Genomic DNA, 26,678 nt, shown 5'->3' on the forward strand with positions numbered 1-26,678 from the left:
CTATTAGATTGCCCCCAGACACACCTCCCTCTGCTATGCAATGCAATGGGAAGCCAATCTAGACCTCCATTTTGAGACGAGAGACTGGTCAGACATTTGGCTAGCCACTAAATCTGCTTCTCAAAATATAGTAGCCTCTGAAACCAACTATAAGGTTCTAATGCGTTGGTACATAGTCCCTGCCTGGATATCAAAATACCTCCCATCCTACTCCTCTGTTTCTAAGGCTGTACTGAACGAAGCATGCACCTCCACATGTAATGGAGCTGCCCCCTAGCCTAAATATTTTGGACCAAAATCTTCCACAATATATCTACTCTGGTCGACAGTACCCTTGACCACCACCCCTCCATTGCTCTATTTAATAAAAAACCTCTAGACCTGACTCACCCCCAATTCAAATTACTCCTGCAGGTCACCACAGCTGTGAAGCAAATGATCGCAAAGGCCTGGAAAACCCCTTACCCGAACACTTTGCAAACTAAACATAGAATCACTAGAGCAATGATACATGGCAAGATCAAAGCCGTACTCTTTGATAAAGTCACCAAATTTGAAAGACTTTGGAAACCCTGGGTAGACCATTTTCTTTTTCCCGATTTTGATAGCTCCCTACTCTGCCCTTAAGCCACTTCCCCCCTAAGTATATATAACCAGAAAATTCCCTCCTCTTTCCCCGGGGATTCCTCTTCTCTCTCCTGCTCTCTCTTTCTCCCCCCACCCCCCCCCCCCCCCCCTTTACCTCCTCTTCTTTTTCTCCGTTCCTTAAAAAGGAGGGCCGGTTTAAAAAAAAAATGTAAAAGTCAGCAGCTGCAAACACTGTAGCTGCTGACTTTTAATAAGCACACATACCTGTCCAGGGCGCCCGCGATATCGGCCGCCCGAAGCTGACCCGTCCCTCGGCTCTCGGGTCCCTTGCGGATTCACTGGCCGTTTCCTACTGCGCATGCGTGAGTTGCACAGCGCTTTGTGAATAGGGCGCGCTGTGTTCTGGGACACACAGTTTCCAGAACACAGCGCGACCCATTACCCAGAAGATGCCGCATGGAGGAGAAAAGACAGAAAATCTCCGCGGAGAAGGAAGAGGCAGATTAGGACGATGTGCCTAGCAACAGGCATTTCTGGAAAGTTAAACAAAAAAAATTTTCATTTTTTTTTTCTGATTCTTTTCAAATTTTTTATGTATTTTTTTTTTCAGGGTGGCCCTCCACTTTAATGGCTCATCCCCTTCAATGGGCTCTCCCCCCAGGATTCATGTATCTACCAGGAAACTATGATCAGATACTCATACTTCCTCATATTTGGTCTGACCCTCTTCCCATCTCATTCCCAAGACTTGCTCTGCCAAACTTTCACTAACATAAGCAGCCCACAGCTAATCCCAGAACTCATTATTGACTTGATGTATATTGACTATATGTTACATCGCTCACTGTCTCTGAATGCACTGTACTATTGCTGCTACAACTTTCTTCACAACCTGGGCCATGTCCCTACTGCTTCCATGGTTCTCCTATGTTCTACCCACTACCATTGCTCCTGTGAGGAGTACCCCCCCCCCCACTTCCCACCTCTACATCATATACCTATTCCCCTTTCCTACTAAAATGTTTGAACAATAGAATTAAGGTCAACTGAATGGTCTCCCCCTCACGACACACCTTGTACCCAGATGGGGTGTCTGAGGGTGTTGGACAATCCCCCTGACCTTGAACTCAACCACACAGGTTTGTTATTACTGTTTTGGCATTAATTCCCAAAACTACTGTATGACCCCACTCCCTATATACCATTGTAAGGTTGACATTGTAACCACCCCCCCCCCCTTTCTTTTTTCTGTTCTCCCTATAAACTTCAATAAAAATATTGAACAAGGAAATGTATACTTTCATCATAGAGAAAATAGAGGAGAGCTCTGAAAAAGGGGTAGCCACAGTCAGCACTCTTAATGAGTGCACGTGACAGGTCCAGTGCTTGTATTAACCCTCACATCACCAGACAATTATAGCTGCGGAGATATGGTGGGGGAGCAGACAATTTGGATTTCATAATTTCCTAGGCGACAACACAATAAATCTAAGTACTGTCCCTGATTTAAAAAATACCTGAACATAGTTTTTAATTTTCTTTGCAACCCCCCCCCCCCATTATCAAAACACACATATGCACGCACACACATAAACTTTGGGGCCTCATACCAGCTACATAGGCTGCTATGGCTATAATTATTGTACAGAGTATACTGCACAAGGATCCTTGCTGAACTGAGCCTTATCCATGTAAAGTGTATAGATCAAACTCTACAGATTCCATTCTGGATAATATGTGTTGACTGACATGAACGCGAATATAAAGCACAGAGACATGGCAGTGACTAAAAATACTCAAATATATTAATTATACTCACTGAAATATTCTCTTTAATGATATTAAATGGTAGTCCATCCTTCAACCATGTGATTTGTGGGCTAGGAATTCCAGTAGCAATACACTGTAAAATTATGGGTTTGCGCATCACAACAGACAATGGTGATGGCTCAGGTTTAATGGAAGGCAGGACTGCAAAATAAATAACACACATGTTAATGTTTTATTTATATCCATGCATTGCTAAAAAAGACAAAAGGAATGAGTGCATTATTTGTAAATTTTAGTGCTGACATAAGGGTCTCTGCAAAGACAGAATCTTCCAATATAATACTGCAGAAATATGGCTGTTGTTAAGTATGCAGATATGTTACCTATAAATGATGATGTCAAAAAAATTGGTGCTATTTTTTCACTGGAAGGAACTAAGCTAGTCAAAACATACCTGGCTAAACAATAACCTAATTTCACTAGCTCTTTCACTTTCATTGCAACATATTACATACAGTACAATGTGGCTTTTTTGTGCAATGCTAAAGCATTATTCTGATTTATAATAGTACCATGTGTAATACTACCACAGTGTTTCTAGTTTCACATAGAAAAGAAAGAGATGGTGACACTTCCAGAGAATAAAAATAGCTCCTTTTATTATGCAAAAATAGAAGTGAGAGCCATGCCACACACACTCAACCCACGGAGGGTCAGCAGACGCGTTTCACATTCCTGTGCTTAATTCTTGGAAGAATTAAGCACAGGAGTGTGAGACACATCTGTTGACCCTCCGTGGGTTGAGTGTGTGTGGCATGGCTCTCATTTCAATTGATGCATAATAAAAGGAGCTGTTTTTATTCTCTGGAAGTGCCGCATTCTCTTTCTTTTCTACCTGCATATTGGGTTTACAGACCCAGGCAGGCACCCAGGATTTGGAGTGGTGCTCACCATGGTTACGTCACCCAGTGGCACTGCCCCTTCTGACTTCATATGTGACATCATGTGATGTCAGAAGGGGGCGGTGCCACAGGGTGACATACTCAGGTGCTCCACCTTTGCCTATAAAAGAGCTGTCAAACCCAAAGAGATCTCATACATTGGGAGACCTCTTAGGAGGCGAAGCGTCTTTTCCATTTTTTTTCAATTCTCCAGTCGGCGGGCTGCGTGATTAAGGGTGGATCCAAAAATCCAGAGGCACCCAAAGGAGATGAATTAGACCCCTTAAAGGGGAATGTGCATAGTGACCTATTCATTTCATAGGTCAATACAAGCAAGGGAGCACACTGCTTGAATGGTGGTGGAACTTACCGGTACTTGGAATACTGCTGCATGGTGGATATATTTTATTTTCACATAAGGACTTATTTTGGAGGACTTTTTGTGTATTTAATTATAACAGTACATGGATGGTAGAGTACGTACATGTCAGATGTAAAAGAGTTGATCTATATTTAGATTTTTAAGTGCTGATTTGAGTATGTATATATATATATATATATATATATATATATATATATATATATATATTGATATATTGATATATTATAGAAGGGGACCGTTGCTAGTAGACACAGCCACACGGGATACATTTAGGTTTATATATGGCATTGCACTTTTTGTTGGATGCATACCTGCAGTAGTTTGCCCTCTTCTTCTATAACAGAGTCCCTTTCAGTATGTGTATCTTTTAAAACACGGAATTAGCATGTCATCGCTTGACATGCTATTATGTCATGTCATTATGCATTAAAAAGAAGGAGTCTATGTTATTTACCATGCACATTGACGTTAAATATTTTTCTACTTGTTCCAGCCTCATTTTTCACAACACACTCATAAACGCCACTATCGGATGAGTCCGAGCTTGAAATTATGAGCTTTTGACCTTTGGCTTGAATATGCAAATCATTGCTTGGCTCAAGAGGAATTCCATTTTTAAGCCACCTTTTAAAGAAGGAAAACAAATCATATTACACTTAGTATCAGGGTGTCTGGTTATAAAATGATGTGGCTATACAACGTACTGTAAAATAAAATCACATAAAGGCTAATGGAAATAATAATGGCTAATTTATTTCATCACCAAAAAAAACCCCTTACCTTATCAATCCTACGGTTTATGAGGTGGCTATGTTAGTTTTCTTTTTTGGGGAATTTTCCTTTAATTTCACCTGGTGATCTGGCCAATGACACACTCTGATTTAGGGTGTCTCCACTCTGGATGGAGAAGCAACGGAGACACTTTTGGACATCAGCATTGTCAGTCTGTGTAAAGGGTAGTGTTAGGTGCGCTAGCAGATTTAGGAGGACTAGACTAGTGAATTAAAGCTGAACTTCAGCTAACACTTTTTAAGCAGTTACCTCAACCATTTTTATTTTCCATTTGGAAATAATAGCTGACAATTGGTAGTTCCCCCATCAGTGTTAGCATGGAATTAAAACCTTCCTATTCTTTACAGCCAAGTAAGCTACCATCTAAGCCTCTGATTTGAAGTTGCCATGAGATATGACAGCAGTCATTTGGAGGCTTGACGGTTCATTCAGCGGTGCTTTGCCGTGGTATAGCAGAACTTTTTTTACCATCCTGCTAGCACACTGCTCCAGTGTGAAAGCCCTCGGGGCTTTCCCATTGGAGACAAAACAGAGGCTGGTTCAGCGCGCTTTGCAGGTGCTATTTTTAGCGCTGTATCGCCTGTAAAGCGCCCCAGTGTGAAAGGGATCTTAATGTAACTCTCTTCAGAAAGTTACATTGATGGGTTTAGTTCTGTTCTTAACTATTTGTCTCAACCATCTACCTCCCACTTTTGCTGGATAGTTTAATTGGGCTACACACTATGAGAAAATTGGAAGAAAATTTTCAAACAAGGAATGATTGTTTGATTTTTGTTTAGTGTGTACACAACTTATACGTTCAATTCAGATTTTCCAAACAAAAATATCCACAGGGACAAACTCCAAATTTTTTTCTCTTACGTGAACAGAACTAATGATTTTTGTTTAATGTGTATTGTTTTCATACAAGAAACATTTAATACAAAAGACTGCACATAATCAAAAACAATAAACAACAGTAAGTCAAGCAAAAAAAAACCCAAAAAAAACTTTGTCATACAATCATTTTTGTTAAATTAGTACCATCCTCCATTTCAACTGGTGTGAAAGATAAAAGAAAACCAGATGATCATTCTCCCGATTTTCTTATGCCCTGTACACACGGTCAGACTTTCCGACGGAAAATGTGCGATCGGATTGAGTTGTCGGAAAATTCAATCGTGCGTGGGCTCCATCTGACTTTTTCCATCGGAATTTCCGACACACAAAGTTTGAGAGCAGGATCTAAAATTTTCCGAAAACAAAATCTGATCATTTAAATTCCGATCGTGTGTAGACAATTCTGATGGACAAAGTGGCACGCATAAATTATGAGATGAAAGCTATTGGCTACTGGCCCATTTATAGTCCTGTCATACGTATTGTACGTCACCTAGTTCAGAACGATCTGATTTTCCGACAACTTTGTGCGACCATGTGTATGCTAGACAAGTTTGGGCCAAAATCCGAAGGATTTTGTTGTCGGAAAGTCCGACCGTGTGTACAGGGCATTAGTCTGTTAAAGGAAGTTCAATAATAATAGACTTACTGTCCGGATCACCAGGTGATAAAGAAACTAATTGGGGTAAGGACAGAACATTTTGAGGATCAGCTTTTAATTTTCTACTATAAAAAACAAAATATTTGGATTTAACTGATTTGAACTGGTGCCTATAATCCATAAATGAATCTCAAAAAGAGATAAGACAACAAAGACATAATAAAGAATGTGAAAACAAAATAGATATTCTTGCATCTTACATTACAGATGGAAGGGGGATTCCTTTGATATAGCATTCCAGTTCCACAGGATTGCTCGCAATGACAGTGTACTCTCCTGGATCATCAATATCCTCTATAGTTGGCGGTACTGTACAAATTGCATAGAACAAACATTTTAAAACTATAGATGTGATGAAGCAAGTACAGTATGTATTAAAGATGAAATGGACACAAACTATTTCCCATCAGTTGATGTGACAGTAATTAAGTAATGTGACAGTTTCATGTGTGAGTTTTATTTTAGGTTTGGTTAACACTGCTGCTTGCCTGTGACTTTGCCCTGTAAATTCCTTATGACTTGGATGCTATTTAGGAGCCTGTAGGGCTGAAATTGCTTCCAAGTTGGACCAAAGTAATGCAGGAACCTTTTCAAAAGTCATAGCAACTTGTGTGATATCAGTTAAGATGGCTCTCAAAGATGGGCTTTGTTTACTGAAAAATATCTGCACCCACTGCTGCATCTGCAAACCATGCTGAATTATATATTATCAGGTGCATGGTGGGATCTCATTCTGCATGCATGAAATACAATGCACAGAAATGAAGGCTTTGGCCATTTCACACATTGCTATTTGCGACTACATGTTGTAAAGATAAATGTAGGACTGCTGCAATGTTTACTTCAAGAGCACTGCATACAGATCTTTGAAAGCTGCTCCTTTGTGTAGCACACTAGCCTTTCATACCTTAGGGAGCAATCCTGGTGCTTGACACACTATGATATTTTTTTAGTTTTATCTTTTTAGACATAATCTTAAAATGCAACTTATATCACATTATTTGCATATTAAGCACAAAAACAGCATTGCCCTGAAGTTTAATACATCTTGAAAGTAGTGGCTGCAAAGTATGCATCGAACATTAGCACATGTTGGCTGATCAGTTAAGAAAGTCCTTGATCATTCAAACCCATGCACACCAATTATCTTCATAGCAATTTCCCCCTACTCTTGTGCATTTCCTTTTAGTAAATTAGTATGATTGGAAATGTGATCTCAAAAGTCAACAGTTTAATCTCAGTATGTTTAGTAAGAGTTGAGGGGTTCTCCTAACACTATATGTGGTAGGATAAGAAACCGTGTACAGTATGCGCACATGTATTGTTCCATCTTCAGTGGCAGATTCTTGTGAATGCTTTGCTCTATAAACTCATATAAGAACGTTTATACGTGTTATGAAATCCCAATTTCAAGCTCTAACTACACTCTGAACCCTAATATGTAATCTAATGTGACTATTGTCAGTGAAAAAATGAGCAAAGACAGAAGTTGTTTTCAGTTCATTAATAACTTGCCTCAAAATGCAGCCAAGAAACTTTGCCAAAAATACAGTACTAATTGGGAGAGGTTTTTTTTCATTTTTAATAAGATGTTCTTCTTCGGTGTTAAAACTAAGCAAACACTTTATTACCTTAAAGATGAACTTCAGAAAAAAAAATATTTTAATTCACAATTGAGGCTCATACTTTATCTAATTGTTTATTTCAGGTACTTATATAGCACCCAGAATTTAGACAGTGGTTTACATATATTCTGCCCCAATTCCAAAAAAGTTGTAATGCTGTTTAAAGTCTACATAAAAACACAATGCAATGATTTGTAAATGTCATAAACCCATATTTTATTCACAATAGAAAATAGAAAACATATTAAATGTTTAAAATGAGAAAATGTGTTCTCCGGCTTCTGGACCCCTCCCTGCGGCTGGGTGGCACCCACGGTCACTATTCTGCTCTCCTGTGTTAGGTTCTTTTGCTTCAGCCTGCCTGGAATCTTTTCTTTGCTTCTTCTACTTGCTCTGTCTCTCTGTTCTGATCTCTCTCCCTTTCTCTCTGGCCCCCCCTTCCACTGTCTTTCCTTGTAGTCCCTTTCCCTCAGAACCCCCTCCCCTTTATTGTTTCACCTCCTCAGCCCTTTTTCTTTCACGGTTAGATTTTGCCGGCTAGTCCATGTAGGATGCAGTGGGTTGTGGGCTTCCCCCGGAATAACTAGTTCTTAATAGTGTAAGCTCTGCCCACCAGGGGCCCGGCCCATCGCCCATCTCCCTCCTCTTCCCTTTCTTTATAAAATAACAACATTTGTGCATCTCACTGTAATGCATGGCCATGTGATGATTACCGCTCACCTGGGTGGGATTAAACTGCCTAATTGGTGTCGGAGGTCTTAGAGGGGAATCTAGCCCCCTGTCCGGGAATGCTTCCATGTTTTGTTTAAGCCTAAGTTGGGGGTGGTCTCTATATCTCCCACCCGGGTGTTACAGAGATGTTTATGTTTTGCAATGATGTATGTTTTATCACTGTTGTCAATGCGCCTGTTATTTCTTCTGGCATTCAATAAAGGAATTACAAAAAAATGAGAAAATGTACCATTTTAGGAAGAAAAAAAGTTAATTTTAAAACTAATGGCAACAACATGTCTCAAAAAAGTTTGAGACAGGGCAAGAAAAATATGGCAAAGTACAACCCAATTCCAAAAAAGTTTGGGACATGGCCATAAAGCAAATGATTACGGAAATTGCACTTCCCAAAAAAACTCTTTATGTGTGTGTGGGGATTAAGTGGAGACTCACTCACCTGGAGAGGCTTTCTTTGTTTCATTGGGGCAAGGCCATGTTTACCATGGAGTAGCATCCCCTCTTCACTGTAACAAAAATCCAGATTCACCCCTCCAGAGTAGTACAGTGTCATTATGGTGACACTGAACTACTCTGTTGAAAGTATGTAAAAAAAAATAGTAAAAGTAGGAAAGTAAAAAAAAATAAAAAAAATTGAATAACTTATTATTTAATATTTGTTAAGAGGGGTAATTTGGGGGTATTTGTACTGTGCTGGCATTTTAAGGGCCTCAAGAAATGAAATAGGCCATCAGTACATCAGGAATGATACATTTTCAAATATACATACCATAGTTTGTAGGCGCTATAACGTTCACAGAAACCAAATAATATACACTTATTGGGATTTTTATCAAGGACATATAGCAGAATAATGTTGGCATACATTTATCAAGACATTTGGATTTTGTTTTTATAACAGAAAGTAGAAAATATTTTTTTTTTACATTTTTGGTCTTCTTTTGTTTATTCCTTTCATGACTAAGCCTATTTCTGACATTTGGTGTTTACAAGTTAAAATCTCTATTTTTTGCTAGAAAATTACTTAGAACCCCAAACATTATATATATATATATATTTTTTTTTAGTAGAGAATCTAGAGAATAAAATAGCGATTGTTGCAATATTTTATTTCACACGGTATTTGTGCAGAGCTGCACACAATTTTTTGGGAAAAGGGACACTTTCATGAATTCTAAAAAAAAAAACAGTATAGTTATCCCAATTTTTTTTGTATAATATGAAAGATGATGTTAGGCCAAGTAAATAGATACCAAACATGTCACGCTTTATAATTGTACTCACTCGTGGAATGGCGACAAACTTTGGTACCTAAAAATCTCCATAGGCGACCCTTTACATTTTTTTTACGGTTACCAGGTTAGAGTTACAGAGGAGGTCTAATGTTAGAATTATTGACTTGAACACCGTTGGCATATGCGGGCGCGAGTTCTGTATGCGTTTTATTTGCTGCGCAAGCTCTTGGTGACGGGGTTTGAAACATATTTTTTCTTATTTATTTTATTTATTTTTATATTATTAAATTGTGTTTAAAAAAAAATGTAATCACTTTTACTGCTGTCACAAGAAATGTAAACATCCCTTGTGACAGTAATAGGTGGTGACAGGTACTCTTTATGGAAGGATTGGGGGTCTAAAAGATCCCAAATCCCTCCTTTGCACTTCATAGTATTCAGATCACTGAAAACGGTGTTTCTGAATACTGTATATTTTTTTAAATCCGGCGCCATTGGCAGCCGAATAAACAGGAAGTGATGTTGTGAGTCTGTAAACTAGCCACCGGAAGAGCCAGATCGTCTATCGGCCCTCTCGTGCCACCGTAAGGCCCAGGAAGAGCGGCAGGAGGCAGCGGGAGGGGGACGTCCCCTCCCGCTCCTCCGGGATAACAACCGAGCGGCTTTTAGCCGTATCGGTCATTATCCTTGGAAAGCCAATTGCCCACTCTAACAATGGTACCGGGATGATCCCTACAGCGGTGGGCATTATCCCAATATAACCCCCGAAAGCCGAGTACGCACATCTGCGTACGCTCTGCGGGAATGGGTTTAATAGAAAAAAATAAAATCCAGTGTTGATCAAGTACCACCAAAAGAGAGCCCTATTTGTGTGAAAAATAAATATATATATATATATATATATATATATATATATATATATATATATTTAATTTGCATACAATGTTGCAAGACTGCGCAATTGTGCAATGCTGCAAAAAATGGTCTGGTCATGAAGGGGATAAAACCTGTCAGAGGTGAAGTGGTTAACAATGCTCTGTAAACATTTGGGAGCTGAGGAATCTTGGGAGAGGAATGTTGTCCCATTCTTGTCTGAGCATATGCTGCTCTAAATCCTGGATATAACATTTAGCATTGATGATGCCTAATGTACCCCTATACCATCAGAGACACAGGCTTTTGAACTGAGGGTTGATAGGGAGGAGGCGGAGCCGAGCCGAGAGGTAATGCTGGCTTAGAGCTCCTTTCTCAGCAGGACAACGGAGCCATATAACGGCGGAGGTAACTTGACCCTCCGCACATATATCATACCAAACGGTAGATAAATATCCCTACCTTACATAGGTGACATTCAGGGGGGTCAGAGGAGACTCATGAGGCAGAAAATTAACAAGAAAGCGCCGCCTCACACATACAGCAGTATGGCACTGAAACCCTCCCCCTCTGAGGGGAGACACAGTGAGGAGAACAAACAGACAGCCCCTTCTGCTGCTTTACATAAAGATGTTCTCTCCTTAAAGGCACATAGTCTCTCTAACCAAATACCTGAGAAAAATATGTCAGTTCTGGAGAATTTAGAACTTTCCACACAAAAAGACTTATCCCCTCCTGTAACGCTGAAACAAATAGAAAATATGCTTAAAAAATCACTCAAATCCACTGCAGATACCACCACCACAAAACTTATTAAAGTAATTAGAGAACTTGGTCAGCGTACATCAGCACTGGAAATTAGAGCAGACGATCTGGAAAATTATACATCTAACATTGCCTCAGAAATAGATTTTCTTAAAAAGGAAAATGACATATTACAATCCAAATTGGAGGATTTCGAAAATCGTGCAAGACGCTCCAATATACGTATTAGAGGAATACCCGAATCTGTGACTGATTTAAACAGTGCTATTACTGCACTTTTTCAAGAATTACAACCAGCTATCCCACTAGAGCGTCTTGAAATGGACCGGGTTCATAGAGCCCTAGCACCAAAGAAAATAGATGGTCCTCCCCGTGACATTATCACAAAATTGCATTTCTACCGCACTAAGGAACTACTGCTAAATACAGCTAGAAATAAAGATCCCCTAATTTTCCAGGGTCATAAATATCAATTATTCACAGACCTCTCACAAATTACAATCAACAAAAGAAGAACCCTGAAACCACTACTGCAAATATTACAGCGAAATGACATAATCTACCAATGGGGCTTTCCTTTCTCAGTGCGTTTTACTTTCCAAAGTCGCAAATATATGTGCCGAACAGCTAAGGACCTGAAAACCACTTTACAGAAACTAGGGATGATTATCACATCAAGAGATGCTGCGGACACTCGCCAAAAATCATCCTCATATGCTGATAATCCCTCCTCTGCTTCCAGAAGAGAAGAAGACTACAATCCACAGAAAAGAAGTCGCATACAATCTCCACCTCCGGATCCAGATCTGGCGGACACTATGGACTGATAAACACCTGTACTGAGGCTACTATCTTGCCTTTTCAACAGAATGGTTACTGCCGAGTTTTTTTTCTGACTTCCAATCAATATTTTTATCATAATCTTATTTAAGCAATGTTCCTAATAATTTAGGCACCTTATTATAACTGTTTTTTTTTTCCTCTCTCTTCTCTACTTTGTCTCTGAGGTTACCTTAATCTTACTTTTTTTTTTTTGCTTGAAAAATTAAATTATATGATTGGCTCTTGGTGTTCTGCAGGGAAGTTCCTTGCACCCTCTCTTGCTACCCTCAGCAGCTCGGTGTACACTGGGCAGTTGACAGTGGCTCATGTACCCTTGGAGGGAGAGTTTTTCACCTCCCGATGGACACATTAAGAACATAGATATGTTAAGATATTTTTCAATATTGTATATTAATTGTATTTTCTTTTTCAGTCATTATCTCCTTTCCCCTCCCTCCCTCCACCCCTATACTCTGGAGACAAATAATTTCTTATATGACACACGTTCTAACATAAACACCAACATATACTTACTTTTCCCAACTCCATGGCCCCATTAAACATCATATCATTAAATACTCAGGGACTAAACATTCCACACAAACGCACTAAAGCCTTCCGCATATTTTCATCCAAAAAAGCACATATAGTTTGCCTCCAAGAGACTCATTTTTCGTCACAATCCACTCCCAAATTTTTCAGTAAAGACTACCCCCAAGTATACACAGCTTCAGCCTCCTCTAAAAATGGAGGCGTGCTTATAGCTTTCCATCGCAATACACCATTTTCACTAATGAAGGAAATCAAGGATCCAGAAGGTCGTTACTTGATTCTTAAAGGACACCTACTTGATACCGCTATCACCATTACATCATACTACGCTCCTAACAAAAATCCAATTTCTTTTCTTTCTCATTTATTTAAAACTATAGAACACCACAAAATAGGTACCGTATATACTCGAGTATAGGCCGACCCGAATATAAGCCGAGGCCCCCAATTTACCCCCAAAAAAACTGGCAAACTTATTGACTCGTGTATAAGCCGAGGGTGAGACATGCCTGTCCATCCCTGTGTGTGTGTCCGTCCATCCCTGTGTGTCCGTCCATCCCTGTGTGTCCGTCCATCCCTGTGTGTCCGTCCATCCCTGTGTGTCCGTCCATCCATCCCTGTGTGTGTGTGTGTCCATCCATCCATCCATCCCTGTGTGTGTGTGTCTCCATCCATCCATCCATCCATCCCTGTGTGTGTGTGTCTCCATCCATCCATCCATCCATCCCTGTGTGTGTGTGTCTCCATCCATCCATCCATCCATCCCTGTGTGTGTCTCCATCCATGTGTGTGTGTGTGTGTGTGTGTGTGTGTGTGTGTGTGTGTGTGTGTCCAGCCTACCTTTGTCCCGAGCCTCCGTCCCGTGCCTTGCCTCCTTGCCTCCGTCCCGTGCCGTGCCTTGCCTCCTTGCATCCGTCCCGTGTCGTGCCTTGCCTTGCCCCCGTCCCGTCCCGTGCCGTGCCGTGCCTTGCCTTGCCTCTGTCCCGTGCCCTCTTCGTCGGCGGCCATTGTAAAATTCAAAAGCTGCGCCGCCGCCTTCGCCTGTGATAGGCGGAACACTGAATTTCCCAGCAGCCTGTGTTCCGCCTATCACAGACGTCGTATCATCCTCGTCCGTAGTACGAGGATGATACGATGTCCGTGATAGGCGGAACACAGGCTGCTGGGAAATTCAGTGTTCCGCCTATCACAGGCGAAGGCGGAGCCGGAGGCGCGGCTTTTGAATAGAATGGCCGCTGTCTGTCTGCTCGACACGCTGATCGAGCGGGCAGACAGCGATGACTCGAGTATAAGCCGAGGGGGGCACTTTCAGCCTCAAAAAAGAGGCTGAAAATCTCGGCTTATACTCGAGTATATACAGTACTACAATTCTATGTGGAGATTCTAATCAGACCGTATTTCCATTTTTGGATAAATCACCAATCCCACAGTCACATACAGCAGACAAACAACTCTTATCAAAACTAATTACAAAACATAACCTAGTAGATACTTGGAGAGAATTTAATCCAACCAAGAGACAATACACACATTACTTGTTCCCTCATCGCTCATTCTCTAGGATAGACCATATATTTATGTCCATAGGGCTAATTCCAGAAATAATATCTACAAAATTATTCCCATCCCATGGTCCGATCATAGTGCACTTGACATTACTGTTGCCTCTATAATTAAAAAAAAAAAAAAAGATCCAACATGGATATTAAGAGATTTCCTACTCAAAAATCCAGCTCACAAAAAAGATATATAGAAATTGGGTTCAAAGACTATATAAAATATAACTCCACACCTGACATCTCTCCGACTACATTATGGGAAGCACACAAACCTGTTCTCCGTGGTATATGTCTACAGCAAGCAAACATATTCAACAGAGAGCGGAAAATCCTTTGTCAGACTTTAGAAACAAATTTCAATAAATGTCACACAGCATTCCAAAATAACCCTTCTTCTTTATCTAAAATAAATCTTGACAAAGCTAAATTGGAATTTGATCTATTCCCTACTGAAGCAGCGGATAAAACCATCAAGAGATCACAACACAATTTCTATATCAATGCGAATAAACCTCACACACTATTAGCCAGGGCATTAAAATCCTGCCAGAACCCAATGAAACCGATACGTCTGAAAATCTCTAGGGGGGTATACACAAATAATCCTTTAAAAATATTACAAAAATTCAAAACACAATTAAAAAATGTATACTCTTCTAATAATGAGTTGGACCCTTCTAGAGCGAATTATTTTTTCTCTCATATATCTCTACCGAACACAAATGGAAATGATGGAGGAACCAGTGTCAATTATAGATGTATCTGAAGTTATCAAAAATCTGAAACTAAATAAAAGGCCAGGTCCTGATGGTTTTTCTGCGCTGTATTACAAAACGTTTGTAGACACCCTATCTCCAGTCTTGACAAATACTTTTAATTCCCTTTTGGAAGGTCATTCTTTTAGAAGAGAAACCCTAACTGCAATTATCTGTATGCTCCCTAAACCTCACACAGACGATTCAATATGGTCTAATTATCGCCCTATTTCATTACTAAATTTGGACATAAAAAATTTTGCTAAAATTCTAGCTAACAGATTAAATACTATTATAGGCAATCTTATACATCATGATCAAGTGGGCTTCATTCCATTACGTCAAGCAGGAGATAATATTAGATGTGCAACACTCCTGTCACATGCCGCTAAAAAAAGACGTATTCCCACTTGTTTTCTTTCTTTAGATATTATGAAAGCTTTTGACACAGTATCATGGTCATATATGAACTATACCCTTTCCAAATGGGGATTTGGCCCTCATTTTTTACGATGGATCTCTAATTTGTATCAAGATCCCAAAGCTTATATCAGATATGCAGGGTACAAATCGGACGAGTTTAATATACTGAAGGGGACTCGTCAAGGATGTCCACTTTCGCCATTATTATTTGCTTTACTCATTGAACCTTTAGCACAAAGAATTAGGATGGAACCCACTATAACAGGTATTGAAATGGGTGGCTTTCATCATAAGTTCTGTTTATTCGCAGACGATATTCTCCTTTTTCTATCTTCTCCACATGTTTCGGCCCCAAATCTTATGGTTATACTAAAAGAATTCTCATTTATTTCGGGCCTTAAGGTCAATATTCAAAAATCTTCAGCATTAAACATTTCACTTGTCGAGAAAGATAAACAATCTTTACAAAATTCACTACCCTTTAAGTGGGTAGATCATAGCCTCCCATATTTGGGTGTGCAGTTTACTCCCAACCCCTCCGATTTATTTGTAGCTAATTACTCAGCTCTATTAAAAAATATTACATGGTCTTTATCTAATTGGTCATCAATGCCGATATAATGGTTTGGGAAAATCAATATCATAAAAATGTCTGTTCTTCCGAAATTTTTATATTTATTCAGAACTCTTCCGATTCATATTCCTGCATATTTTCTTAGGCTGATTCAACAAAAAGTAACGAAATTTACTTGGGGGAAAATAAAACCCAGACTTCACAAAAAAACACTTGTTCTCCCCAAAGCTTTGGGTGGTTTGGGATTTCCAGACTTACATATACATAACATATATTATAAGGCAGCTCAATTATCTCAATTAACAAAATATCACTCTTCTACAGAGATTCCTTTATGGGTCCTCATTGAAGCTGTAGACTGTGATCCTCTTCCTATAAACAACATATTATGGTTACAACCTGCGGATCGTAAGTCTATAAATAACCCCATTTCTAAGCACTCTCTATCTATATGGGATAGGTATAGAAATTCACATGGTCTGCAATCTCCACAAAATCCGCTATTATCTTTCCACAAGAATCCGACTTTATACCCAGCCTGGAAATATCCCAAAACCTTTAAAGCTTGGTCTAAGGCTGGTATCACTTGTCTATATAATTTAACTTCAAATACATCAATAAAATCTTTTACAGATCTATGTGAATTATATAAGCTTCCACAATCAGAAATATTCAGATATCTCCAAATCAAATTTTTTTATACTCCTCTTCTCAATTTAAATGTAAACGTACATAATATTTCTCAATTTGAAAGATTTTGTCTCAAGGAACCACACGCTAAAGGTCGTATTACATCATTGTATACACAATTGATATCTAATTTTAATACTGTTATACCTAAATATGTGGCCAAGTGGGAAAAAGATTTGGATTGTACGATTGATTCTAGGTCTTGGTCCAACATATGGTCTTTCACAAAATCTTCCTCTATAAATATATTGGCGTCTGAATCATCATATAAAGTTTTCACATGCTGGCATTTGGTTCCTGCGAGAATCACCAAATTCTCAACAGACAACACTGACCTCTGCTTTCGTGGCTGTCCAGAAAAGGGTACCTATATACATACCTGGTGGCATTGCTCAATTGTACAATCATTTTGGAAAAAGATCTTTCTGATAATTACAAAATTTTTTGATCGTCCAATTTTTCCAGACCCAATTATAGCTCTCCTTAATTTAAAACCAGCCTTTCTGAATCAAAAACAATTCAAATTAGTTCTTAGACTCCTGATAGCCGCAAAGCAGACTATAGCCAATGCGTGGAAAACAGATGTGGTGAATATTGCAGAAACCAAACGTAGAATGAATCAATCTTTCATCCATGCTAAAATGGACGCTATAGATAAAAACCAGATGACAAAGTTTGATGATATATGGAAACCCTGGATTAAATATTTTACGTCAGATAATATTGACAACCGAGTTTTATTGTTATGGTGATTAAGATTTTTTATAGAATTACAACATTAGCTGATATATAAAACCTCCTCCGGAGAATTATTCCCTCCCCTTCCCCTCCTATATACCTTTTATGTTCTTCCCTTACTATATAATACTTACTAAAACATACTTTAGAAGTTATGGTCAAAACTTTAAAATCATATATTTTCTTTTAGACATATTTATATTTTCTTGGGATTAAAATGTTTAAAACTCAGCTATAAGAATGTTTTCAAATTCTAAAATATATAAGGCCATTTATTGTTATTCCCATGAGAATATCTTGAAATTCTTCTTTGCTTTGTATCATCCGTACTTCAATATGTCTACTTTTTATTTCTGGTATCGCATAATTTGTCTTATATTCTATACATGTAATTTATTTTAACATAAAATAAAAACTTTTGAACGAGAACTGAGGGTTGATAACAGGCCAGACAATCTGTCTCCTCTGTAATCCAGAGACCGCGGCATCCATGGTTGTGGGTTTTGGGTCAAATTTAGATTCCTCTGACCACAGGAGAGTCTTCCACTTTGCAACAGACTAATATAAATGAGCTTTGTCCCAGATAAGATGATGGCCTTTATGAATCATGTTCAAATATGGCTTCTGCTTTGCATGATATATTCTTATCTTGCATTTTTGGGTGGCATTGCAAACTGTGTTCACAGACAGTGATTTTTTAAAGTATTCCCAAGCCCATGAAGTGATGTCCATCACAGAATCATGCCTGTTTCTAATGCAGTGCCATGTAAAGGCCCAAAGATTATAAATATATCCAGGATTGTGTTTCGGCCTTATCCCTTGCGCACAGAGATTTCTCCAAATTCTCAGAATCCTTTGATTATATTATGTACTGTAGCTAAGGATATATTTAAAGTCTTTACATTGCGGAACATTATTCTGCAATTGATCGACAATTGTTTAACATAGCTTTTCTTAGACTGGTTAACCTCTGCCCATCTTTACTTCTGAGAACACTCTAGGGTTCATTTAATAAAGGAAAATAGACTGTGCTCTTTGCAAAGTACAGTTGCATCCTGCAAGTGCAATTGCTCCAAAGCTTAGTAAACAAGTAAAATCTTCACTTTGAAAAGAGTACCCAATCACGTGCAAGGATAATAAAAAAAACAGTGTTTTTTCTTGCACATGATTGTATAATGGAAGTCAGCAGAGCTTCTGATCATTTACTAAGCACTTTGCAAAGTGTACAGTCTAGTTACCTTTAGGAAATCAATCACTCTCCAAGATCCAAGATGTAGTTTTTATCATGTGACTGACCTGTTGCCAATTAACCTAATTAGTTGCAAAATGTTCTTTCAACTATGTACCACTTATTTTACAGCTTTTTGTTGCCCTGTCCAAACTTTTATGAGATGTGTTATAGCCATCAATTTGAAAAAGACCTAAATTTTTTCTTAAAATTCCACATTTTCTCAGGTAAACATTTAAAATGATTTCTGTTATGAATAAAAAATCTCCTCCTCCCTGCCCTCTAGCCTGTAATTGGACAATGAAGGAGCAGCAGACTTTGGATGAAGGTGAGCTCAGCAGACTTTGCATGAAGTACACCTAATTGTTTCCTACCGCTGTCCATCCATCCTCCAGTCTGAGTTCTACTGTGCAGGGAATTACAAGAGGCCAAATTCAAGTACTAGCTGCATTACATGGTGTTTATGCACCTGGAGCTCATCTTTAGTAATCGGTTTATGTTAAATATGCGGGTAATGAACAAGACTTCTGGAGAGAGTTCAGCTTACCTAAAATGTGAACATTGTATATCATTTCAGATTCTCCTGCTAGATTTGTGGCCACGCAGATATACTGTCCTTGGTCAGACTCCACTGTTGACTTTATCTCCAGCTTTTTTCCATTATACAGAAGACGTATGTTGTCACTTATCTGTATAGGCACTCCTTCTTTTAGCCAAGTGATTAAGGGTAATGGATGTCCTGTGGCTTCACATTCCAGTACAAGAGGTTTACCAACTATGACCTTTGTGGTTTGAGGCTTGCTTAAGTCTTTATGAATGGAAGCTGGAACTACTCAACAAGATGAATTTTAGTTGTTGGAACAGCAGGGTACCATGGGCAGGACAGACAGAACTTATTTCAGACACATATAAAAAGATGCATTAAAATACTTATAGGTATTATAGTTATAGTATAGTTATAGTATAGTTTAGTTATTTAAATCCCAAAAGCATACAAATGGACTTGAATATAACATCCTGTTTTGATTTAAAAGAAATGTGACATAGATGGATTATCTCTCAAAGTAATATTTCAGTTCTGTTCTAAACGTTTGCATTAGATTTATTTATACTCATATTGGTTCATCTTTTTAATAACATATTTAAAAAAAAAATGTTTTTAGCAAAGAAAATTCACTTCAGATGACATCACATTGCAAATCTAAAGTTTTGCAAATCTATTCTTCAATTGTTTTCTAATCATTAAACAATATTAGTCATGTGGCTTATGGTATTTAGTCTTAAAGGGGAAGTAAACTTCCATTACGAAATTTTACCTATCAGTAAGCCTGCATGCGAACCCAGGAAGCAAGACGGATGAAGATGGGAGTGTCTCCAACGCTGACATCTCCGCACTGGAAGATGTTCGCTTTAAGGTAAGTTTAAGATAATTTGCTAGTATGCAATGCAATACTAGCATATTATGATAGTACCTTGCAGGGTAAAGGGGAAAAAAAACATCCAGCGTTTTAAAAACGCTTTAACTGTTGAAATATTCAGAATTCCCCTACAATTCATTGAATGTTTGAATGGAACACAAGTTTAGTTCAGCTTAGTTTGCACATTAAAAAAATCCCCCAATATTAGCTTCTTTTGCCCTGTACACATGATCGAAAATTCCGACAACAAAATCCATCGGATTTTTTCTGATGGATGTTGGCTCAAACTTGTCTTACATACACATGGCCGCACAAAGTTGTCGGAAATTCCAATCATCAAGAACATGGTGACATGCAACACGTATGATGGGACTATAAAGAGAAAGTTCAATAGCCAGTAGCTTTTGTCTCGTAATATATTGAGCATGCGTGGCACTTTGTGCATCAGAAATGTCTGCACACGATCGGAATTTAAGCAAACGGATTTTGTTGTTGGAAAATTTTAGATCCAGATCTCAAACTTTGTGTGTCGGAAATTCCGATGGAAAAAGTCCAATGGAGCCTACACATGGTCGGAATTTCCGACAACACGCTCAGATCGCACGTTTTCCGTCGGAAAGTCCGACCGTGTGTACAGGGCTTTAGAGTGCAAAGCAGTGTCAAATAATAGAGCCATGTACTTAAAGTGATACTAAAGGCTTTTTTTGTAAATAACAAACATGTTATACTGACCTGCTCTGTGCAGTAGATTTGCACAGAGCAGCCCCGATCCTCCTCTCCTTGGGTCCCCCACCATCGCTCCCGGCCTGACCCGAGTGGGGTCACTCCCGAGCCACTGCACAGAATGCAGCCTGACCCTGCCCCACTCTCTCCTCATTGGCTCACTGGCTGTGCTTGACAGAAATGGAAGCCAATGGCTCCCACTGTTGTCCTAGCCTTCTGCATACCAATCACCGGTGATTACTCAATCAGAATGTATTGTATTTTTTCAATGAAAACAAGGCATTTGCTTACTGTTCGAAGTGGAGCTCATTACACCCTCACTCCACCTTTCTGCTGCAACCAATTTAGACAATGCCTTTTTTAAATGGCATTGGTGCCAAGCGAGCAACCCCCTGTTGTCAGTAAGCAGGAGGTATGCGCTTAGCACAGAACTCAGAAGATTGCAGCATACACTGTAATAGTGGGGAATACTACAATGATTGTTACCTTGCAAACTTGTCCCTTGGGTATTAAATATTACATTAGTCCACGCTGCACCAATGTAACTATGTGATCATATCTAGGCTTCAGTTTTAAGGCAGATATAGCTTTAGATATATTTTATAACTTTAAGTGTGTGAATGCTAAACAATGCATAAGTGTAACACTTACTTGTATTTTGTTCTGTTATAGTATAGTATAGTTATTATTCCATTATTGGTTAGACAACATCACTGCAGGTATTTGAAAAGAACTATACCAGTATTCAGCAAACATCTTTTCTACATTGTAATAGTATTCAATTTAATCATTATAGCTTAAATATTACTTTTATATATATATATATATATATATATATATATATATATATATATATATATATATATATATATATATATATATATATACTTCAAGTTATTACACATGTATAGGTCAGTGTAAATATGAGTTTCACATTGTACAATGAAAACATGAAGAGCATATATCTTACCATAAACATCAAGCAGATACTCTCTCTCAGCATGTCCCGCAGAATTTGTTGCATAACACTTGTATTTGCCTGAATGTGTAACCTTAACCTCTGAAATATGAAGATATTTGCCATCTTCAGTGAAACTGATATGTGTGCTCGCCTGAATTCTTTCACCATCTTTATACCATGTTATTGCAGGATAAGGAAATCCCCAAAAATCGCATTCAAGGCTGATGCTGCTGTCCACATTAAAAGATAACTCTGTCGTAGTGTTTTCATTCTTAATGCTGGGTGGAACTAGGAAAAAATAGCATTTTGTAAAATAATGTCAGTGTTACTTTCAAATGTAAAAAATAACAAGTGAAAGTCAACTCAAATGTAATAAAATAACCTCTAAAAATATTTGTTTGGAGAGCTGCTCATCATAAGATTTAAAGTGATATTAAAGTCTTGTTTTTTTCTGTTTAAAAATAATAAAACATGTCATATTTAACTATTCTATGCAGTGGTTTTGCACAAAGAAACCCAGATTCTTCTCTTCTCGAGTCCCTTGTCAGCACCCCTGGCCCCTCCCTCCTACCTAGTGCCCCCATAGCAAGCAAATTGCTATGGGGCACCCGAGCCGAGCCGCTGTTCTTTGTGTTATTGTGTCCATTCAGACTGCTGCTGTCTCAGCCAACGAGGAGAGAGAGTCCTGGCCAGCTGAGACTCTTGTGCAAAATTGCTGGCTCTAGATGGGGCTCAGGTAAATATTAGGGGGCTGGGGGGCTACTGCACACAGAAGGTGTTTTATCTTCATGCTCTCACAAACTCCACAAAAAATGTTGTCATCAAAACATAAAGATAGATACAACTAAAATGTCCATAAAATAGTCAAATTTACGGACTCAGTGCAAAAAATCCCATATTATATTGTGCTTGTAACCAAATAAGTGTGCAACACATGCCCTGAGGATTTATGACCCCTTTTACTAAAGGAAGTGCTTTACATATCCTCAACTGGAAGTTTTTTCCCACTGGGCCATAGAGTTCCCTCCCACATAGATCCTCGTACACTTGGACAAATGGACACTCCAGCATAACTCACTGATGCTCCTTTTAACACTCCACTACTGGTGCATCATAGTTCACCACGCAATACAGCTAAATAAATGGTTTCTGATGTTGCATGCACAGTCCACTGCTTTATTCAAGTTTGTATCAGGCTGCTTCAAATTACTCATGGGCCATAATGCATCAGCTTCAGCATGCAAGGAAATTAATAAAGCAGTTGACTGGGCATGCAGCATCAGAAACTATTTATTTAGCTGCATTGTGTGGCAAAATGTGATGTACCAGTAGTGGAGTGTTAAAAGGTCACTGAGATATATGTAGAGTCTCCTAAATGCACAGGAGCACCAATGAGTGTATGCTGGTGTCCATTTGTCCAAGTGTACGGGATTCTATGTTGGATGGGACTGAGAACTGAACTTCATGGCTCTGTGTGAGAGACTACCATTTGGGGATATATAAAGTGTTTTGTGACTTCCTTTGAGTGAAAGGGGTCATAAATCCCTGGTGAGTGCGCTGTACACTTATTTGGTGGAGAGAAGGAGCATGATATCCTTTGTGGTCGCTTTTTATCACGTTTGGAATTTTTTGCACTGAGCACCTAAATTGAACTATTTTATGGACATTTTAGTTATATCTATATTTATGTTTTGATGGCCCCATTTTTGTGGGGTTTGTGAGAGTGTGGTTTACCTCTTTGGTTGTTGGAATGTAAAACATGTTTGAAAAGGTAAAATACAGGTCAGAAGGAGGTCAACTTCATGATAAATGCCACTGTCAATGAATTTCCGAATGATCTCAAAAGTGTCTCAAATTAATATTAAACTAATGCCATCAACACACCCCAAAACCCATCAACACAGGCCATAAAAATGGTCATTGTGCTTCTGCTTGGACTGAATGCTGTCTCCCACAATCCAGAAATGTAGACTCCTTGGATTTATGCATTGATGCACCAAACTTGAGCAGATACCCAAATCATACAATCACAGTATTTATTGTGTGTCTCCCGTACACGTGAAAACATAAGACATTGCATAAATACAGTACATTTACTAAGAATTGTGTCTTGTAAAGAACTTTGCCACCTAAAAGACAGTATGCTTAAAATCAAAATGTGATTAATGCTAATGATTTTTGGCCACATCTCAGGTAGGAACAAAATTGAATGAAGAGCATAATGATATCAATAAAGGGAACTGTAGAAAATGAGTATAAGTAAGAATGCCAAGGTGCATGTTGTGCAGGGGGAATCACAGTGCATGCATTCTGATTTAGAATTCAATGCAAAAAAAGGGGAAAAAAAAAGAAAAAAGAATTCAATGCCCATGTTATTGTTTTTTTTAATATACAGGGAAAACGCAGACATGGTAATTCGTAATGCACTGAATCTGGATGTTCAACACATGCTTCAGTCTAGGCCCGCACTGTAAACTGCAAGCATTGATGTACATATCCTAGATAGGTTCATGGACTATAATTATGTGCAGAGATAAATGTTCAGGAATCCTACAGCAAAGAATCCCTGGTTTTGATTATTTCCTTAGTTAATAAGACCCATTGATGTCTGTTGTGGTGGCACTGTGCAGCTCAAAGTACTTCCTGTATAAACTGCAATCCACTATAAATAACAAACCTTGAACTGAGTAGTAATCTTGAAATGATGAACAATGTTACATCAGCTAAGTAGGATATCTATTTCTATGAATATATATTTGAAGTGATGGCTAATGTTATATTAGCTGAATAGGATATATACCTATATATGCTGTATGTGATAAGGAAATATAATATGCATGCATTACATTTTACATTACATTTAACTTACCATTAACAACTAATTTACTTTCTTTAGTTTGCAAGCCAGCTGAATTAGTTGCTACACATTTATATTGTCCACTGTCAGTTAAACGTGAGTTCTTTATGTACAAAACCTGTCCATTTTCTAAAATGTTAACATTTGTGTCTCCTCCTCCAACTAATCTATAATAAAAGTCAGGAAAAGTTAAAGTTACAATGTGAAAAGAATACTGATTCTTAAAATAAAAACATTTTCTGCTATGGGTAGATGCTGCTGGGACAAATCACTTGTAATTTTCTTGGTTTTCTTTGGTACCCTAATAGCAAGATCTTCCCACCAAGTGAGATTTCACTCCTAAAGCTTCTCAAGCTTTAAACAACTTCTTGTATCCAGCTTGTAATATATCAGGCATGACAGAAAAAAATCTGTGATTTCAGTGGGGTCTCTTCATGTTCACTGTACAGTATGTATTGTTCATTTGCTAAAATTCCTTAAACATTCACAATCATATTAGTGGAAGAACCATGTACATTTTGTCATGTTGCACAATTGCATGCAAGGATATACAGGGAGGAGGAGTTTATATAATTTGTTTATATTGAAAATGTTTTTAGAGCAATGTTTGTACATTATTGAGTCCTCATAACATTTTTAACATGTCCAAAGACATGTAGCAGAAATACATTTTGGCCTACAAAATTGTGAAGAAATATGATTTTATTTTTTTTTATTGTGTTTTATAACATAAAGTAGAAAACATTGTTTTTTTTTAAGTTTCTGTCTTTTTTTGTTTATATAATAAAAAATAAAAAACCCAGTGGTGATCAAATACCACCAAAATAAAGCTATATTTTTGTTAAAAAAGGATATAAATTTAATTTGCGTACAGTGTTGCATGGCCACGGAATTGCCAGTTAAAGTAGCACTGTGCCATATTGCAAAAACACCATTGCAAACACTGGTCATGAAGGGGGGTAAAACCTTCCGGAGGTCAAGTGGTTAAATAGGGAGCCCTTATGCCTACACTGATTATCAGTATGAGACCTATATGTCTTACCTATTATCTTTGAACCACTGAATAGCAGGATAGGGCTTTCCTTTTACTTCACATTTTATCTTAGCTGCTCTTCCAATAATTACAGAAATGTCATCGACTGTTCCACTACCAGGAATTTCAGGTGGTTCTGAAACAAAATGTGAATGATACATATAGTATATATATTATATTGTTAGTTCATTCTGGCAGCTAAAAAATCTTACCATGTTTGAATAGTCCAAAATCAAACACAGTGCATACGTGTAGACAGATAGGATCATTTACAAAGCATAATAAATAAGAATTCCTACATTTTAATTTATACAACAGTATTTATACAACTGTCTGGTCAGATGGGAACATGCTTGGAACATGACCACTTTGGAATGTGTGCACAATGTATTTAAAGGTTTTTTCAACACAATCAAAACATTAAAAAGAAAAAAAAAAAAAAAAGAAAAAAAAAAAAAAAAAAAATATATATATATATATATATATATATATATATATATATATATATATATATATATTTCCAACCCAAATTGCATGTCAGTATTCTAAGTTTAATGACACCAATAAAATACCTTTGGTCCTACAGGGGTTGATTTACTAAAACTGGAAAGTGCAAAATCTGGTGCAGCTCGGCATAGAAACCAATCTGCTTCTATTTTTTTCGGCAAAGCTTACTTGAACAAGCAGACGTTTGACATTGATTGGCTACCTTGCACAGCTGCACCAGATTTCTAGTCTTAGTATATCAACCCCAAAGTGACAATGTTTAACCACTGTACTGTTTCTATGGAGGAAAATAGTTTTCACCAGGACAAGACTGAATGCATCATCTCTCCTTTTTCAATACATCACAGAGAAATCTGCAAAAAACCTTAATAATATAATAACAGAGCAGCAGAGAGCACAGGAAGTTATTTTTCGTATTTATCAAAGGAATATTACAACAAACCATAAGAGAGCACAAATCCCTATCTCCATGACCTCAGAGCAATCTGGTTTTGGAGTGGACCTGCAAGCTATTGTGGAAACGTTACCAAAACCATCAATGGGAAAACCTCACTGACCCAAAGTGTAAAGGGAAACTTCTACATTCACCTCCAGTTTA

At 38.1% G+C, this 26,678-nt stretch overlaps 1 protein-coding gene across 1 annotated transcript in view; it reads right to left on the reverse strand.

Annotated features, from left to right (window-relative positions):
* The window catches only part of HMCN1 (hemicentin 1), a 457,974-nt gene that overhangs the window by 268,186 nt on the left and 163,110 nt on the right, over positions 1-26,678 (reverse strand). Inside the window, exons 29-35 of the mRNA XM_077452653.1 lie at positions 25,583-25,709; positions 24,553-24,707; positions 21,693-21,971; positions 19,129-19,410; positions 6,214-6,322; positions 4,136-4,305; positions 2,408-2,559 (exon numbers count right to left, since the gene is read on the reverse strand). Coding sequence (XP_077308779.1) covers positions 2,408-2,559; positions 4,136-4,305; positions 6,214-6,322; positions 19,129-19,410; positions 21,693-21,971; positions 24,553-24,707; positions 25,583-25,709 — 1,274 coding nt within the window. The remainder of the gene's footprint in view (positions 1-2,407; positions 2,560-4,135; positions 4,306-6,213; positions 6,323-19,128; positions 19,411-21,692; positions 21,972-24,552; positions 24,708-25,582; positions 25,710-26,678) is intronic.

This window comes from Lithobates pipiens, unplaced genomic scaffold (assembly GCF_037356315.1).
Source record: "Lithobates pipiens isolate NorthernLeopardFrog02 unplaced genomic scaffold, aLitPip1_a1.2 Scaffold_23, whole genome shotgun sequence".
Lineage (NCBI taxonomy): Eukaryota > Metazoa > Chordata > Amphibia > Anura > Ranidae > Lithobates > Lithobates pipiens.